This window comes from Bubalus kerabau, chromosome 8 (genome assembly GCF_029407905.1).
Source record: "Bubalus kerabau isolate K-KA32 ecotype Philippines breed swamp buffalo chromosome 8, PCC_UOA_SB_1v2, whole genome shotgun sequence".
NCBI lineage: Eukaryota > Metazoa > Chordata > Mammalia > Artiodactyla > Bovidae > Bubalus > Bubalus kerabau.
This window is the reverse complement of record NC_073631.1, coordinates 79,467,142-79,483,858: the sequence shown is the minus strand read 5'-3', so window position 1 is coordinate 79,483,858 and position 16,717 is coordinate 79,467,142. Positions and strand designations below refer to the sequence as shown.

At 48.7% G+C, this 16,717-nt stretch overlaps 1 protein-coding gene across 1 annotated transcript in view; it reads left to right on the top strand.

Moving 5' to 3' along the window:
- The window catches only part of ADCY1 (adenylate cyclase 1), a 105,206-nt gene that overhangs the window by 16,074 nt on the left and 72,415 nt on the right, over positions 1 to 16,717 (top strand). The window contains exon 3 of the mRNA XM_055590662.1: positions 11,680 to 11,798. Coding sequence (XP_055446637.1) covers positions 11,680 to 11,798 — 119 coding nt within the window. The remainder of the gene's footprint in view (positions 1 to 11,679; positions 11,799 to 16,717) is intronic.

Here is a 16,717-nt window from a genome sequence, read left to right as displayed (position 1 = left end):
ATAAGGAATGTATTTTTCCAGACCAGCATCATTAGCACCAATGGGGAGTCTTTGTTGCTTAGAGGGCCTTGAACTTGGTGTCCTTACCTTCATCACATCCAAGAGATCCCAAAAGTGAGTCTTCAGAGTTCTCTCCCCTTAAATACATCTGCTGAAGTGCTGGAAAGATTGATGTGGGGGCCATTCTTGTGTGGATGAATCTGAATCTTCCTTGCATCCCCTCTGTTTTCCCTCTTCTCCATCTCCTTTCAAATGTTTTCCTTTCCCACATTTTCTAATTTTAAAAAGTTATTTGTCTTTATTGCAGTACAGTTGATTTATAATGTTCTGTTAGTTTCAGGTATATAGCAGACTGATTCAGTTATACATTTTTTTTTTTCAAAAAATTCTTTTCACTTAGAATTATTACAGAATAGAGTTCCCTGTGCTGTAAAGTAGGTCCATGTTGGTTATCTATTTTATATATACTAGTGTATATATGTTAATCCCAGACTCCTAATTTATGCATCCCCCCCTTTCCCCTTTGGTAACCATATGCTTGTTTTCTGTGTCTGTGAGTCTGTTTTTAAGTTCATTTGTATCATTTGTTTTTAAGATTCCACATATAAGCTGTATCATTTGATATTTGCCTTTCTCTGTCTGACTTTGCTTAGGATGATAATCTCTAGGTCCATCCATGTTGCTACATATGGTATTATTTCATTCTCTTTTTATTGCTGAGTAATATTCCATTGTGTAAGTATAGCACATCCTCTTTATCCATTCATCTGTCTGTGGACACTTAGGTTGCTTCCTTGTCTTGGCTGTTGGAAACAGTGTTGCAGTGAACGCTGGGGTGCATGTATTTTTTAGAATTATGGACTTACTTTCTCTGATTTTGTCTTCATTTCTTTTCTTACTCTTGCCACCTTTCCTACAGATTACCTAGTGTCCACCCTTAAAATATGTTTAAATGCTTGATGCACCCTCTGTCTCTCGGGTGGGTCCTGCCTGTCAATGGTGAGGATGCTGGCCACACATGTGGGTTCTGCAAATGTGTTTCTCCCCGTATGCCCACATTCCTGCCCTGGGAACATAGTGGCTGAGCAACCTCTCTTGCTCTTATGGAGCAGTTGCGAGCCCAGCCTCTGCTGCTGTTCATATGTCACTTCTCTGCAGCTCTGAGAGCAAGGGTTTATTTTCTCAGTCCTACAGCTGAGGAAACCCAGATTGGTGGAGGCTCAGAGACACGTCTGAGTTCTAATAGCAGGCCTGATGTTCTTAAGCAGGAAATCTACAAAATGGTAAATGTCACCCAGTCCTGTCAACCCAGCTGAACGCTCAGTATTTTCAAGTCTTTGTCCTTATGCACATTCTCTCCCCATGTCATTGTCATTTTGGTGTATACACACTTTTATTTCTGCATTTTGACTTATTTCCCATAGGTGTATCCAGCCGGTGCTCTAAAGGTAATGGAAAACAGCTGCTGCTTCCTGTGTGCGTGTCTGGCATCTGACATTTAGATACTTAAAAATGTTTCTTTTTCATAAGCATCTTTATTCATATAGACTTGAAATATCTTTGGTTATATCCTCAGGAGTGCGAATGGGATGTTCTTTCTCTCTCTGGGTCCTGGGCATTTTCCAAAACGTGTTGTGCTTCATTTTATCTTTATAAGTAATAATTAGTTACACTGGGCTCTGGGGAGCAGTGGTTGAGTGGGGTCCTGGGGCCAACAGAGCCAGCTTCACAGGGAGCCTGTCAGATATAGAGATTCTCAGGCCTGCCCAGTCCCGTGGGTGGGGTGGGCCCAGCATTCGGGGTTCTGGTGTGTATTCCCACTGTTGCTCGTGACGCACTTTTTCCCTCCCTCCCCTTTTCCCCGCTTCCTGTTAGAACGTGGTTCCTCCCGTTTATTCAGATGCTGGTTACTAGCCGTGGCCGCTTCTCCACATGTGCTTACCATTTGTATTTCTGTGTGGAGTGCGTGTTCTAATCCTTTGCCTGCTCATGCTCTGACTTTCCTGTGGGTTTGAATGAGCCTCTCACTAGAGAAACGCTGGTGCTTCATCTGAAGGGATCCCTGTGTTGCCCAAGCCTGTTCCTCTAGCTCTGCTTTTCTTTGTGTAAAAACTCAATCTTTCATGTTTTCCAATGTATCAGTCATCTTCCTTGGTGGTTTCATCTATTGCTGCAGAGCTGAGCACACGGAATGTGGAAGTGAGTGAGGATGGGTCATCCCCATGAGTTCCCCTGGCTGGTCCTGCGAGGAGGCGAGGCAGCATCCTGACTGGTTCTGTGTTTCTGATTGGAACCAGCGGGTGGTATCATAGGACAGCTGTCTCCCTGGGCAGCCTTGTACCTGGCACTCAGGTTACTCCCTGCCTCTGGTTTGCCTGACTGTTTTTAGCTCAGGGAGCCTTGTTTCTTTGGGTGGCAGAAGGGAAACCCTCGAGCTCACATGGGGCTCAGGCACCCCTTCGGGGCTCTCAAGCACCCGTAGGCACTCGATACATCAAAGCCTGCCTGGGGACCGCCTGGCTGGGCCAGGGGAGCCTGCAGGTGGCCAGCCACCTCTGCTCAACTCATGCCTCTGTGTCAGTGTGAAAACCGCAGCCCGCTGAGTTGCAGGTGAGGGGTGCCCCAACCATACGGGGTTGTCATCTGTGTTTTCATGTCTCAGCTCAAGTCACAGACAGTCCAGTTCCATAGCTGCTTCTAGAGTCTTCTCCAGGCCCTGACCCCATCAGGCGGCACCCAGGGTGATGTGGGGGGATGTTGGTGGGTGCAGCCCAGTTTTGTGGAGGCCATGCTGGGGGTGCACCCCAGTTCTGGAGGGGCCACTGGGGTATCTGGCTCCAGAGTGACCCCTGTGTGACGTCAGGTATGCCCCTATCAGCCTCTGCAGGAGGTGGGGTGACACTGCACTGGGGCTGGAGGGGTGGGAATGGCGTCCTTGAACGAGGCTGAGTTGGGGAGGAGCTTGAGCGCAGAGGCCGAGCTGGAGAGGGAGGCTGGGCTTTGCACTTTGTGGAAGGACGTGCATGAACATGTGACCATGTGCATGTGACGTGGGGCCTCTGATGTGTTCAAGCAGGTCAGACAGTGGGTCAGATGCAGGTTTTGGGGGGTCAGTGTGGAGGCAGGACTTGGAGGCAGGTCGGGGGCAGATACTCTAGAAGTTGGTGGGTTGTTCTTTCCTCTCTTCCAGGGTGAGTATCCTCCTGGAGGATTTGAGAGGATGGAGGTTGGAGGCTTTGAGAGGCAGGGAGAAGAAGGTTGTGCTTTGTGGCTTGAAGCAGATGTTTCTCCTGAGCCCCAGGAGATGTCTTCTCCCTGGGATGTGCCCACTCTGCACAAATCTGCCGCCAACATTGTTCTTGCCCATGTTGATCTGTTACTTTTTATTGACGTGTAGTTGGTTTATAGGGGCTTCCCTGGTGGCTCAGTGATAAAGAATCGCCAGCTAATTCAGGAGACATGGGTTCGATCCCTAGTCTAGGAAGATCCACTGGAGAAGGAAATGGCAACCCACTGCAGTATTCTTGCCTGGAGAATTCTGTGGACACAGGAACCTGGCAGGCTACAGTCCTTAGGGTCGCAAAGAGCTGGACACGACTTAGCGACTAAGTGCACATACTGGTTTACAATACTGTGTTATAAATAGTTCTAGCAAAGTGATTTAGTTGTGCAGGTTTCAGGGTGCACTTCATCACAGCCCTTGGGGAGAGCCTCTGACTGTCGTAGGGAAGGATGCCACCGTGAGCTCTCACCACTCACCTGCTCTCAACCAGGAAGGACCCGTGGGCATTCCATGCCTGTAATCACTGATTTTTAAGGCAACCCTGAGAAGAAGGTGATAATTGCTCCAGTAATCAGGAACATCCCCTCCCCTCCTACACTGTTTAGAACTAATTAGCCCTGCAGTTGCTGTTTTGAAAGGAAATCCATCTGCTTTGTCTACAAAATCTGAGTTTGTGTTTATCTCCTGCCCTCCTCCCTGCACATGTGGGCAGGCATGGTCTCCCCAGACAAGTCTCCCAGAGCAAGGCCTCCTCTGTCGTTTTCACCAGTTGGAATGTTTGAAGTGGTCAGTTCCCCTCAGTGCAGCCCTCAGGAGCAGAGGGGCTGGAGAGGATGGACAGGGGGCACACTCTCGTTCTGGAAGGTTCTCTGCTGTGCTTTGAAGTAGCTACTTGAGTTGTCAGTGTCCCCGAGGCTGACTCCTATAAGAGAGACTTGTATATGCTTAAGTGACCCCCCCCCCCCGCCCCCAGAATCAGAACAGACAGTGGCCCCTGCACAGAGCTGCCCAACTCTGTCCTGTCCCACAGGGTCTTGGCAGAACAGATGAATGAGCTTGATCTGAAAGGGTTCTTTCCTCTAGGTTCTTAGATCTTTCATTTTAGGCCTCTGTGTCCATAGCTGAACATGTAAGAACCTTGTTCTGTTTTATAAATCTGAGAACTGGGGCTGGCTTGAAGAATTTAAATGATGTGGGAAGGATAATAAGGCGAGTCACAAAGTAGCTAGTGACTCAGTGAGGACAGCAGAGGCCACAGCCCAGAATCCCCCCAAACCAGCCGTGGCCCACTTTCTCCTTTTATAGCCCACATCTCCTCAGCCATTGAAAAGGCTCACACAGAGGTTTTGGGTTAAAATATTCCAAAGGGCTGTGAAAGGGTCTTTTTAATAGGTCTCTTTCAGTTTCAGACAAAAGTTGGTTCTTTGAAACAGAAAAGCCTTAGAGAGACTGACCAAGAAGAAAGAGCAGACACAAGATGATTGGGGACGGGAATACACAAGCCACAGAGATAAAGCTGGGTTAAAAATAGATAAGAGGGAAATACTTAGAGGTTTTTAAATTTTTTTTTGCCAGAATATTTGAAAACTTAGACAAAATGGACAAATTCCCAGAAAGGTGTTAGTTACTAAAATTGATTCTAGAAGAAAAAGAAAGCCTGAAACATCCTATGGTCATTAAAACGATTGACTCAGTAATGAAAAGCTTGCCCCAAAGTCATCATCAGACCCCAGTGGTTCTACAGCTGAGTCATAGAAACTTCTGAGGAAAACGTTGTTCCAAGCTGATCATCCATAGGACAGAAACTCCTTGTGAGAGTGCAGAGTAACCTTGCTCATGATTTTGGAGGACGGAGCCAGAATTCCAGAATCTCAGAAATGCAGGTCAGACAGATGCATAGGGGAGCAGCTTCTGCCCCCCTAGTCCTGCATTCATGACTGGTATCTGCCCTGAGGCCTTTTGCCTCTTGGTGCCAAGTGGGTTGGGAGAGGCCCAGCTGGAATTTCTGTGGGGGGTGGTCATCCTTGACCCAGCACATCTGAATGCTTGGCCTATGGCTCCAGGGACCCTGGGATGGAGGGAACCTGGTCTCAGCCAAATGTGGGACTGCATGGGAGACAGCAGCAGTTGGCTCCTGTGGGGAGGCCCAACTGGAGGATGGGGGGGTCTGAGAAGCATGCTACATGGGGGAGGGGTGTGCCTTGGAAGAAATATAGAAATATTTGATTGGGGCTTTGAAGGTTATGTAGGAGTTTGCCAGGTGGAGGCTGGGAGATGGGGAGCAGTAGGTGGCTTTCACTCAGAAAATGGGGGGTGGGGTGGGGCACCCAGTGGGGTATTCCAGTCAGGCCAGGCAGATTGGTAAGCTGCGGCTTTGTCATCCTTCAGCGTGGAGAGAGCTGGGGCAGAGTTGGACAACCTGCTTCACTGAGTGGGGGTAGGGAGCAGACAGAGACCACTTGGGGGCCTCATGTGATCACAGCTCCCCACTGGGGTCTAACCCTGAGGTCTGAGCCTGTCAGAGCTGGGGAGCATAGGGAAGGGAGTGAGAGGCCTCTGAAGGTCACCCCTTAGCTCCTTGGGGCCTCTTCCCTACTGCTCCCCACAGCCCGGCCAAGAAGCCTGGGCTTGCAAGGTCTGACCCCTGAGATCAGTGTCCTTGCCCTGACTGCAGCGGCCACCACTCCAAAGTCCCTAACATGCCTCAAATGCCATTATTAGGTTATAATTCCAGAATTGCATGCAATTGTTTGCAAAGTGTATACTCAGTTTGTCATTCTAACAAGATAAATGAAACTTTGACAATTTTGATTTCCCATTGTGTGAAGAAATCTATCAAGAGAAAGCAAATTTCTTTTAAAGTGATATAGGATGGATTTTTAAACAGATCTGGCTCATTCACAGCACCTTTAGAAACCACCATAGATGTTATTTATTTTTAATTAAAAAAACCTATTGATCTATAGTTTACATACTGCTGCTGCTGCTGCTGCTGCTGCTAAGTCGCTTCAGTCGTGTCTGACTCTATGCGACCCCAAAGATGGCAGCCCACCAGGCTCGGCCATCCCTGGGATTCTCCAGGCAAGAACACTGGAGTGGGTTGCTATTTCCTTCTCCAATGCATGAAAGTGAAAAGTGAAAGTGAAGTCGCTCAGTCGTGTCCGATTCCTAGCGACCCCATGGACTGCAGCCCACCCGGACCCTCCGTCCATGGGATTTTCCAGGCAAGAGTACTGGAGTGGGTTGCCATTGCCTTCTCCAGTTTACATACTATTAAGTTCAATTTAAAGTTCAAAACAACTAATGACTTTTCTGATATTTTGGGTGTGTAACCATTATAATAATCTGTTTTTTGAAAATTTTCAATCACCCCAAAAAGAAAGCTGTACCCGTTAGTGGTCACTCCTTATTCTAGACACTGTTAATCTGTGTTCTGTCTCTATGGTTTTGCCTGCTCAGGAAGTTTCTTATCAATGGAATCATACATATGTTTCCTTTTGTGTCTGGCTTCTTTCACTTTGCATATTGTTCTCAAGGTGTGTCTGTGTTGTAGCGTTGGTCAGTGCTTCATGCCTTGTTATGGCTGAGTAGTATTCTACTGTGTGGATGGACCACACTGTTTACCCATTCGTCTATTGATGGATGTCTGGGTTGTTTCTACTCTTCTGTTATTTTTCCAGTCTATTTTCTCTGTTTTTCAGTTTGGTCAATTTCTACTGTTCTGTCTTCAAGTTCACTAAACTTTCCTTGGTCCCCTCCATTCTAATGTTCCCATTTGTTGAGCTTCTTATTTCAGGTTTTTTTTTTTTTTTTTAGTTTTAAAATTTCCATTTGATTCTTTTTTAATTTTTTTGTTTTTTTTTTTTGTTTTGTTTGTTTATTTTATTATTTTGTATCTTTTATTTCTTTGCTGAGAGTTTCTGTTTTTTCACTTTTGCAAACATATTTGTAGTTGTTCATTGAATCATTCTTAGGATAACGGCTTTAAAATCTTGTTAGTTATTCTGATTATTGTCATTTGGTGTTGGAGTCTGTTGATAACCTTTGTTCATTTGTTGAGATTGTTTTGGTTCTTTGTATGATGAGTGATTTCTGATTGGAACCTGGACAACTGGGGTATTGTGTGTGAGACTCTGTGTCTTCTTTGAACTTATTTCTATGACTTCATTTGGTAGGGGAAAGTGGAGACCACCACCTCAATACATCCTTCTTGAGGTACAAGTCGAGGTTCCATACTGAGCCTCTGTTGGGATTTATAGTGGTGGGGGTACCTCCTTACTGCTGTGCAGGAGAGAGTTCTGGCTTCTGACTTGGAGGAGCAGGAAAGCCCTTGGCTCTGCTGATGCAGTGGAGCAGGGTTGGTGGGGTGCACTGGGTGTTACCAGCTGGTGGCGAGCACAGGCAGAGTTCCCTGCATGGCTTCTCTGGCACCCCAGCCTGGGGAGGATGGAGCTTTACTGATTTTTTGGAGTGGTTTGCCTGGAGTGGGACAATTATTGTATAGCAGTTTCCATCTCCTGAGGCTACCCCTGTCCTGATCTTTTAGTCAGAGAGGGTCGAATTTGTTGGGGCTTACTGCTGTGCCTGTTGACATTTCTGGGGCACCCACCTTCCAGCACCCAGCCTGGGGTATGTAAGGCAAAAAGAAAGTCCAGGCCCTCACCTGCAGGCCATCCCTCGCACAGAGGTTTCTGCCTCCTTCGCTCTGCCTTTCAGAGCCTTCAGATGACTGTTTTATATGTAATGTCCAGGACTTTTTGTGTACTTAGTGGGGGAATAGGGAAAAGTGCTTTTCCATCTTTTCAGAAACAGTCTTCATAATTGTTGTTTAAATATCTAATGTTTATTAAGGTTAATATATTAAGTCACATTTTGATAATCAAGATAAAATTGAGGTTTTTATATAGCCTTCATAGAATGCTGGGATATTTTGTATGATTCATATTTATAAATTTGTCCCTTTGATTTCTGGCTTCGTATCTTATTTCACTAGTTAGAACTCATCATGTAGCTGTCTGCTTCTAATGTAATGTTTATTGCTGCCTGAGGCTTGAGGGCTGGGTTTGGAATTGGATGTGGATTTCAGGTATAATCTTTATGATGTCAGCCAGCTAAGTTGTTTGCTGCTTTTTGTTTTTAATCAGGGACGGGAGCTTGATCTTTTCAGATGGCTGGCTGCTTTGCTCCCTGTGGGCGAGGTTGTGTACTTTCAAGTCTTGATTATTAATGTGTGTTGGCTTCAGGCACTATCACTAATCTTGTGGATGGAGTTAATGCTGAGCCCTTGGTCAGAAATATAGCCTGCTGTTAGGAACTTCATATGACAGTGGCTTATGCAGTGAGATAACTCTTTTTCTCTTACATACGTATTGCAGGCCCGGCACTTTATGGCCAGTGATGCAGATCTGACCCACGCAATCCTCACAACCCAGTCTCCATCTAGTTAAATGGTGTGCCATTGGTAGCGTGTAGCTTTCCTCCTCCTGAACTAAGACGGTTGGTACAGATCCAGCCATCATGACTGTATCCCCAGCAACAGGAGGAGGGAAGAAGAACAAACTGCCTTTAGGGAATATTCCAGAAATTTCCACTTGACCCTTCAGCTCCTATCTCCTTGGCCACATCTAGTTGAACAAGAGGCTGGACAATAGAGCTTTCATTCCAGGTTTTCAAGTCCCCTGATGAGAATGAGGGGCTAGTTTGTGGTGCTAGTGGTGGAGAAGGGATCCTGGGACAGTGCTCACCCAGCCATCTGTCTCGGCACCCCACGCTGCGCTGGGTGTGCGCCCCTGGGCTGCAGTAGCACCTGGCCTAACCCTCCACACCTGCCTCCTGATTTCCTCTTGAAGTCCCGGACTAGTCAGTGTCCCTCTGCTTTTTCAGTCCTTCCCTCCTGGTGGCTGCCCCAGTTTCCTGGTTCTAACTCCAAGTCGTGCAGGACAGCTGAGGTGATGGAGAGACCGAGAGAGGGGAGGGCTTTCCTCAGCAGGACCCTGATGGGGAGGCTCAGGGAGAGCGGTTGGTTCTGGGGCTGTGAGACGGTGAAGGAAGGTGTGAGGCGGGCACCGGGGAGGACAGTTTCCCTTGCTTGATTTGACTTGGGCGACACCCGAGTGCTTTTCCGAGAGCAGGTGACAGATTTAAAAGACGCAGGAGACAGAAGAGCGAAGCCGTGAAGAGCTGTCATCGGAGGTGCTGGGACGTGTGACACAAGATAGGGACCCCTGTGGGTCAGCGAGGGCCTGAGGCGTTCGTCCCTTTCTCGGAACACCCTGCTGAGGAGGTTGGTGTGGTTATCACCCTGATAGACAGGATGGGATTGAGACAGAGCTTAACTAATGGCCCTGGAGGAGGCAGAGTCGGGATGGGAGGCCAGGCAGCTGTCCTGCAGGCCCTGGGACTCTTCTTCCTGAGACCCCCCTGCATGGGGCTCTGGGGTGCACCCTGAGCCCCTAGACTGGCAGGTGGCCTGAGGGGCCTGGGCTTGTAGACACCCCTGATGTGGGGCAGCAGAGAGGGCTCTGCGTGTTCCCAGGGCCTTTCCAGGGTGGCCTGCCTTGTCGTCCAGCTGCTTCTGTTTTCCCACCTTGCACCTCAGGGCAGTGACAATATCTGGAAGCTTCCAGGTGGTCCTTTGATGGTGGCCCGAGTGAGCCCCCTGCCGAGTACTCTCTGGGACCGCGGGCTCGCCTGCAGAGGCTCCTGTCCACGGGTGGTGCTCGGGCTCGTCCCCAGAGGCCCCGCTGCTAAGGAAGGGATGATCAGGTCCTGTCTACACTCAGTTCACACACCAGCTCCCACGCCCTGGGCACTGGGACTTTCTGTCCCCGAGGCTGCTCTCACATGCTCACTTAGACTGGCACTTCCATCTTGGAGGGGCCTCTCCCCATGTGGCTGGTCACAAAATGTCATGAACTGCTGTGCTCTTGCGATGTTCCTCCTGAGTGTGGGGGTCTGTCCAGCCTGGAGCCATGTGGGGGCCACAGTGGGGCCCCCACCCCACATAGACCAGGCCTGGTTCTCCTGGGTGCACATACTCAGCTCCACCTGGTGCCGGGTGGGGCTGGGCCTGGCCTCCATCCGAAGTGTATGTGGGGATGTGTCACCTGGGGAGACTCTTCCTATGCATCAGATACATTCTCCCATCTTAAAATAACTTTACGATCTGGAGCCAAGGGGGTGAAGCCTTCACACCCCTACCCCAGGCCCCTGAGGCCATTTCCTGGAGGTGGGAGTGCTTTTAGGGTTGGTGGCTGTTGTCACTGCTGCTGCTGTGATTGCCCTCCAGAGGATGTCATGTGGGGGAGCAGCTGCTCCCAGGCAGGGATGTGGTCTCATACTGCGGGGTAGACCTGGGGTCTACGAGGGTCTCAGGTCCTGGGACTGCACCTGGCCATCTGGTCTAAGTGGAAGATGCCAGAAATCCATATGACCCCTTCTGAGCCTCCTCCCTTGAGCAGACTGAGGGCCAGGGGCTGTGGTCCCAGCCAGGTTGGGGGGTGCTACTGGAGAGACAGTGAGGGAGGGACTACTGCCCCCTCCCTGCTCCACGTCCACCTTTGTAAGTAGGAGGTGTTACTTGATTGCAGGCAGGATCTAAATTCTGCACTTTTATTTTCTTTCCAAAGTGGAGTGTGTGTGGTTGGGGAGAGGCTCTGAAAGGGACAAAAGGAGGAGTGGGGGTCTCACCCCAGGTTTCTAGAACATGGTTTCTCAGACACGGTGTGACCGGTGGGGTTGAGGCCAGGGAAGGATCCATCATGAGGAGGAGAGACGGGGATTGGAGAAGGAAACCAAGGTCCAGAAAGGGTGACAGAGCCCCTGGGGGCAGCATGGCTCCTGTGGCTTATCAGCCCAGGCATTCGGTCCATACTCTTGGGGGTGGAGAACCTTTGACTTCTGCAGATCTGGAAGTGATCAGAAGACAAGACCAGGAGAATATGCCACATTGTATCCAAAGTCGCTTATCTCTGTGGAACATGGGCTCCTGTCTGTCGATGGGCATGGGCAGCCCACCTTGAGGTCCCTCTTGAGGCTGTGTTGGGTGGTGGTGTGGGGAGTGAGGCTGGACAGGCCTGGTTGGAGGCAGCGGTGTCTCCTCCCTGTGACTCCCACTCATTGGAGCTGGGGCACATGGTGAGCTCGCCCCAGCAAGCTTGCCCAGTGCTCTGGGAACAAGTTACCTGTGCAGTGACAGGCCAGGCCTGGGCACAACCCACCAAGGCTCTGGGGCTGGGCAGGGTCCATGGGGCTGAACCACGTGCTGGCTGTGTGTGAGGAGGCTCTGGGGCCCCTCGTGGAGGGCAGCTCCTTGGCACCAAGGTCACTGGATTGGGCATGTCCAGGAATCACAGGGAGGAGCTGCTGTGTCACACGAGCCTGTCTCTTCTGTCCAGGAGCGGCTGCTCATGAGCCTCCTGCCTCGGAATGTTGCCATGGAGATGAAGGAGGACTTCCTGAAGCCCCCTGAGAGGATTTTCCACAAGATTTACATCCAGCGGCATGACAATGTGAGGTAGAGCTGGCACTGGTTTGGCCCTGTGATGGGAGCTGAGGTGGGAGGTGATGGAGGTGTGGGAGGGGTGATCGGGGAGGGGGGAAGTGATGGAGGAGGTGGGAGATGGTGGAGGTGGAGATGATGTTGTAGGTGGGAAGTGATGGAGGAGGTGTGAGAAGGTGGAGGAGGAGGAGGTAATGGCAGAGGAGGGTGATGATGGTGGAGGTAGTGGTAGAGGTGGGAGGTGATGGTGAAGGTGGAGGTGATGGAGGAGGAAGCGGTGATGGCAGAGGTGAGCAGAGGACCCTAATTTTAGGGAAGGAGGGAGCAGGTGTGGGTCAGGAGCCCAGGTGAGCACTTGCCCAGCAGGGAAGCAGTTCCCATAAGGGGTGTGGGTGGGCTTCTCTGGTCATGCATTTCACAGTTGCTATTTCTCATTTCTTCACCTTCTGTTTCCTGTATTGGCTGGAGAGCATGGGAACTCTGTCCCTTAGCCAGACTTGGGCAGTGGCCATTGGACTGGGAATTTGCCTGTATCAGGTTAATAACTGAGCATTGTTCTAGTTCGTGCTGGGCTCTGGGGTGGGTGTTCCTTTTACTCTGTTCATCTCTTGGCAGCCCCAGGAGGTAGAGATGGTTATTCCCATTTTATAGGTGAGGAAACCGAGCCCTTGGAATGAACCAACTTTCCCTGGACACTCTAAAGTTTGCTAATTTGTTTTTAAAGATTCTGTTAAAATGTAATTTATTATATTAAATCATGCATTGCCTTTAAAGGTACTTAGAATAGCAGTGTTTCCTGTCTGGGAGTAATACTTGACAAAAGTGTCAGGTAGGAAATGATGGTTTGAAGGACCCATGCACTCTCTCTCCTTCTGGTCTTTGCTGGTTTTCTTGGGTGTTGGTGTCAGGCCTCCCTGCCCACTGAGCCCTTGTGGACCCCAAAGGATAAGAAAATCCTCTGTCTGTGTCGAGTGCTGCAGACTGGGTCCCCATGAGCTGGTGCTTGTTTGTCTGAATGAGCCAAGGCCCACTGCTGCCAGCCCACCCTTGTCAGGGTCCAAGCGCCCCTGTGTGTGGGCTGGTGTGGCCAACAGCTGTCTGGTGAGTGCACTCACTCCCACTGTTGTGTCTCTTAAGGACCAGTTTTGTCTTCCTACAGAAGACGGTGAAGCCAAATGGGATTAAGGCCTGATATGTGAGGCCAACGTTCAAGCCCAGTCAGGAGAGGTCACTTGATTCTGTTTAATATCATCACACCCTTGATATCCATGAGCACTGTCACCTCTACTTTATAGATGAGGAACTTGAGCTTCAGCAAAGTGAGGTGGTGCAGGACTCCCGGGCCAGTGAGTGATAGGGCTGAAGCTAGTCTAGGATTGGCTGATGCTGATGTCTGCCGAGACCTTTCCACTTTGCACATTACCTTTTGTTACTGGGTAAGGACTCAATTTAGTGACCAAATGCCCTGCTGAGAAGACCAGACTACCACAATAATCCAGGGCACACCTTGCCAGGGCAGAGCATCTGCATACATCAAGGAAAGCATCAGACATCAGGGGTCTTCTGGGGCTGCAGGTAGAGGTGGGCATGTGCATGGAGCACCCAAGTGCCTTTCTCTTCCTCTCCTCTCCTATAATGGTAATACAGATGTGACAAGTTACTGCTCCCCTTTGCTGCTGAAAAATCTCTGTCCAAGTCCTATGATGGGCTTCCCTGATAGCTCAGCTGGTAAAGAATCTGCCTGCAATGCAGGAGACCCTGATTCGATTCCTGGGCTGGGAAGATCTGCTGAAGAAGGGATAAGCTACCCACTCCAGTATTCTTGGGCTTCCCTTGTGGCTCAGCTGGTAAAGAATCTGCCTGCAATGTGGGAGACCTGGGTTCGATCTCTGTGTTGGGAAGATCCCCTGGAGGAGGGCATGGCAACCCACTCCAGTATTCCTGCCTGGAGAATCCTCATGGACAGAGGAGCCTGGTGGGCTACAGTCCATGGGGTCGCAAAGGGTTGGACATGACTGAGCGACTAAGTGCGTGTCCTGTGGTGGGCCAGTGTGCTTGGTGCAGGCAGGACAGCCCTGAGACAGGAGCGGAAGCTGAGGCCCTCTGTCACACATAGTGCCAGCTGCACCATAGCCCTCCTGGCTACCCTCCATCAGGATTCAGCGACATCTTTCTACAGCCCAAATATGGACATTTCATTGGGCTGTCTACAGTCCTGTTATGTCCAAGCCCAGTATGGCCTGGCTGAGTGTTGAAAGCATGTCCCAACATTCACATACACACCATTGTCAAAGATTGAGAAATTTATTTGCTCCGAACATCTAAGAAAATTTCTGTCTAGTCATTAGCTGAACACTATACCAAGTTAATGAAGCAAAGTCTTTAGTAGCGTCATGTAACAAAGAATACAGACTTCATAGAATTAGTTCAGACAAGTCACTAAAGAAGCAATAGTATAAACAAACAGTAACAGCAACAAACCCTGAGGCGGATCTGTTTTTCAGAGTTGCCGTGTTATATTACCCAGTTTTCAATAAAAACATATGAAACAAGCTAAAAACAAGAATGCATGGCTTACATAAGAATATATTTAAAAAGCGGTCAATAGAAACTATCCCAGAGGAAGGCCAGACATTGAACTTATTTGGCAGTACCTTTAAAATCAGCTATCTCAGATGTGTTCAAAGAACAAACCATGTCTAAGAAACTAAAAGAAAATATGAGAGTGATTTCTCATCAAATAAAGAATACCAATAAAAAGATAAAAATTATGTAAGTGAACAACTGAATAGAAATTTCAAACGTGAAAAATAAAATGAAAAATTCATCTGGGGCTTAGCAGCAGATTTGAACAGACTGAAGAAAGAATCAGTGAATTTTAAGATAAGTCACTTGAAATTATCCAGTCTGAAGAACAGAATGAAGAAAAGGATGAGGAAAAATGAACAGAGAACTGAGGGACACCATCAAACGTAGCAACACACTCATGATGAGAGTCTGAGCAAAGAGAAAAAGGGGAAGAAAAATTGAAAAAAACAATGGCCCCAAATGTCCCAAATTTGGTGAAGAACACTTAACTACATCAGAGTAGCTCAAATAAGATAAACACAAAGAGAACCGCAGCTGCACACATCATAATCCAACTGTCAAAAGCCAAAGACATGGACAGAATCTTGAAAGCAGGAGGAGAGAAGCACTTTAATAAAGTTTCTCATCAGATTAATAATAAAGATAAATAGTTTAATAATGAAAACAAAACTTTAATAAAGTTTCTAGCAGATTTCTCATCAGAAACCATGGAGGCCACAAGGCAGTCGCATGGCTTATTCAAAAGCTGAACTAGAAAGGTAAGAATTCTGTACCCAGCAAAAATCACAACAGTGCCAGCTGCTGTTCTCTCTGCCTGCAGAACCTTGTCTGGTGTCTTCCTGGCTCCCCTTCTCCTCCCTTCAGGACTCAAATGTCACCTGACTTACTCAGAGCTCCACACCCGTCTTCCCTGCTTCATGTTCCTCCATAGTTACACTTGTCACCTTTGACACACTGTGAGCATCCACCTCCTCCGACTAGAATGGAAACTTCTGGAGGGCAGTGATGTGTGAATCTTTTTGCTCACTGCGAAGTCCCAAGCATCCATCCAGAACACTGCCTAACATGTAGATCCTTCAATAAGTATTTATTGCATTGTAACACTCACAAATTATTGTAACTAAGCAATTGGTGAGCTCTTAGTAGGTGCAAGGTGTTATTCTAAGTGCTTTGTTAATCCATGTAACCCTCACAACCTGTCATCTGGACTCTGGTCTTATTCCCATTTTAAAGATGGAAAGACGGACATGGAAAGTATTGGGTAGGTTGCCTGAGGTCCCAGCACATTGCCATAACTAGCAGACGTAGACAGTCCTTCTGGAATCCAAGGTCTCAACACTTCTCCCCGTCACTTCTCGCCACACTCTGGAGCCTCTCCTCTTGGATACTTGTGTCCCACTGCTTACTGCTTGTGTCCATGTCCCAGCCAGTCTGCCTCTCTCAGCTTTTGATAAGATATTATATGGTTCACCCGTTCTTAGTTTCCACATACTATTTGCACTTCTGAATCAATCCCCTCTTCTTTTTTTCTTCCTCCTTTCCTCCTTCCTTCCTTTCTTGTTTGTCTGGAAAATCCCTGGATAGGCTCCAGACCCTGCTCCAGCCTGGCTGTGTCCTTGAAGTGGGTGAATTCCAGCCTTACCATATCATTGCTTCCCTGTGCTTTGTCCCTCCCTGCTCTGAGCCTTCTTTCCCAGATGTTGAGCTCCTGAGGACAGGGGTCTGGGGTGTAAGAGATCCGCTACCTGGGTGCTTTAGGGGTGAGGTTTCCCGTTGGTTGTGGAGGTGGACAGGCAGGGAAATGCTGGGGGCTTTCCAAGCGTGGAGGTGGGCAGTGCTCAGTCAGTGTTCATGGAACTAAATGAATGAGCAGAGGCTGAGAAACCAGAGGCTAGAGGAGGGCATGAGAATGCATGGGTGGTTATAGAGAAGGAATAAAACACGGTGGATCCTCAGAGGTGTGAAGAAGCCTGAGTTTTATACTGAACAGAGGGGAGAAAACTGTTGTTTGTCTCCGCCCACTCTTGCAGTCCCTTTGCTCAGCTTCTCAGTATCAGTGACACACCTGTAGCCTAGACACAGTTTTTACCCATTCATTCATTCCTAACACAGATATGTGTCTCCTGTTGCTCTGTGTTTGGTACAGTGGGATGTACAAGTCAGGTCTGCATCCTTAGGCTCCTCTCAGTCTCAGTGGGGGATGCTCTTCTGCAGTTAGAGGATTATAACGGCATATGAGACTTGGCCTGGGGTGAACACAGCTGCTCTCTGCACTTGGCTTGCTCACAGAAGCCTCTCTGAGATGTGGGTTCCCACTTTCTGCCTGTAATGTGGGTCCCCACTTT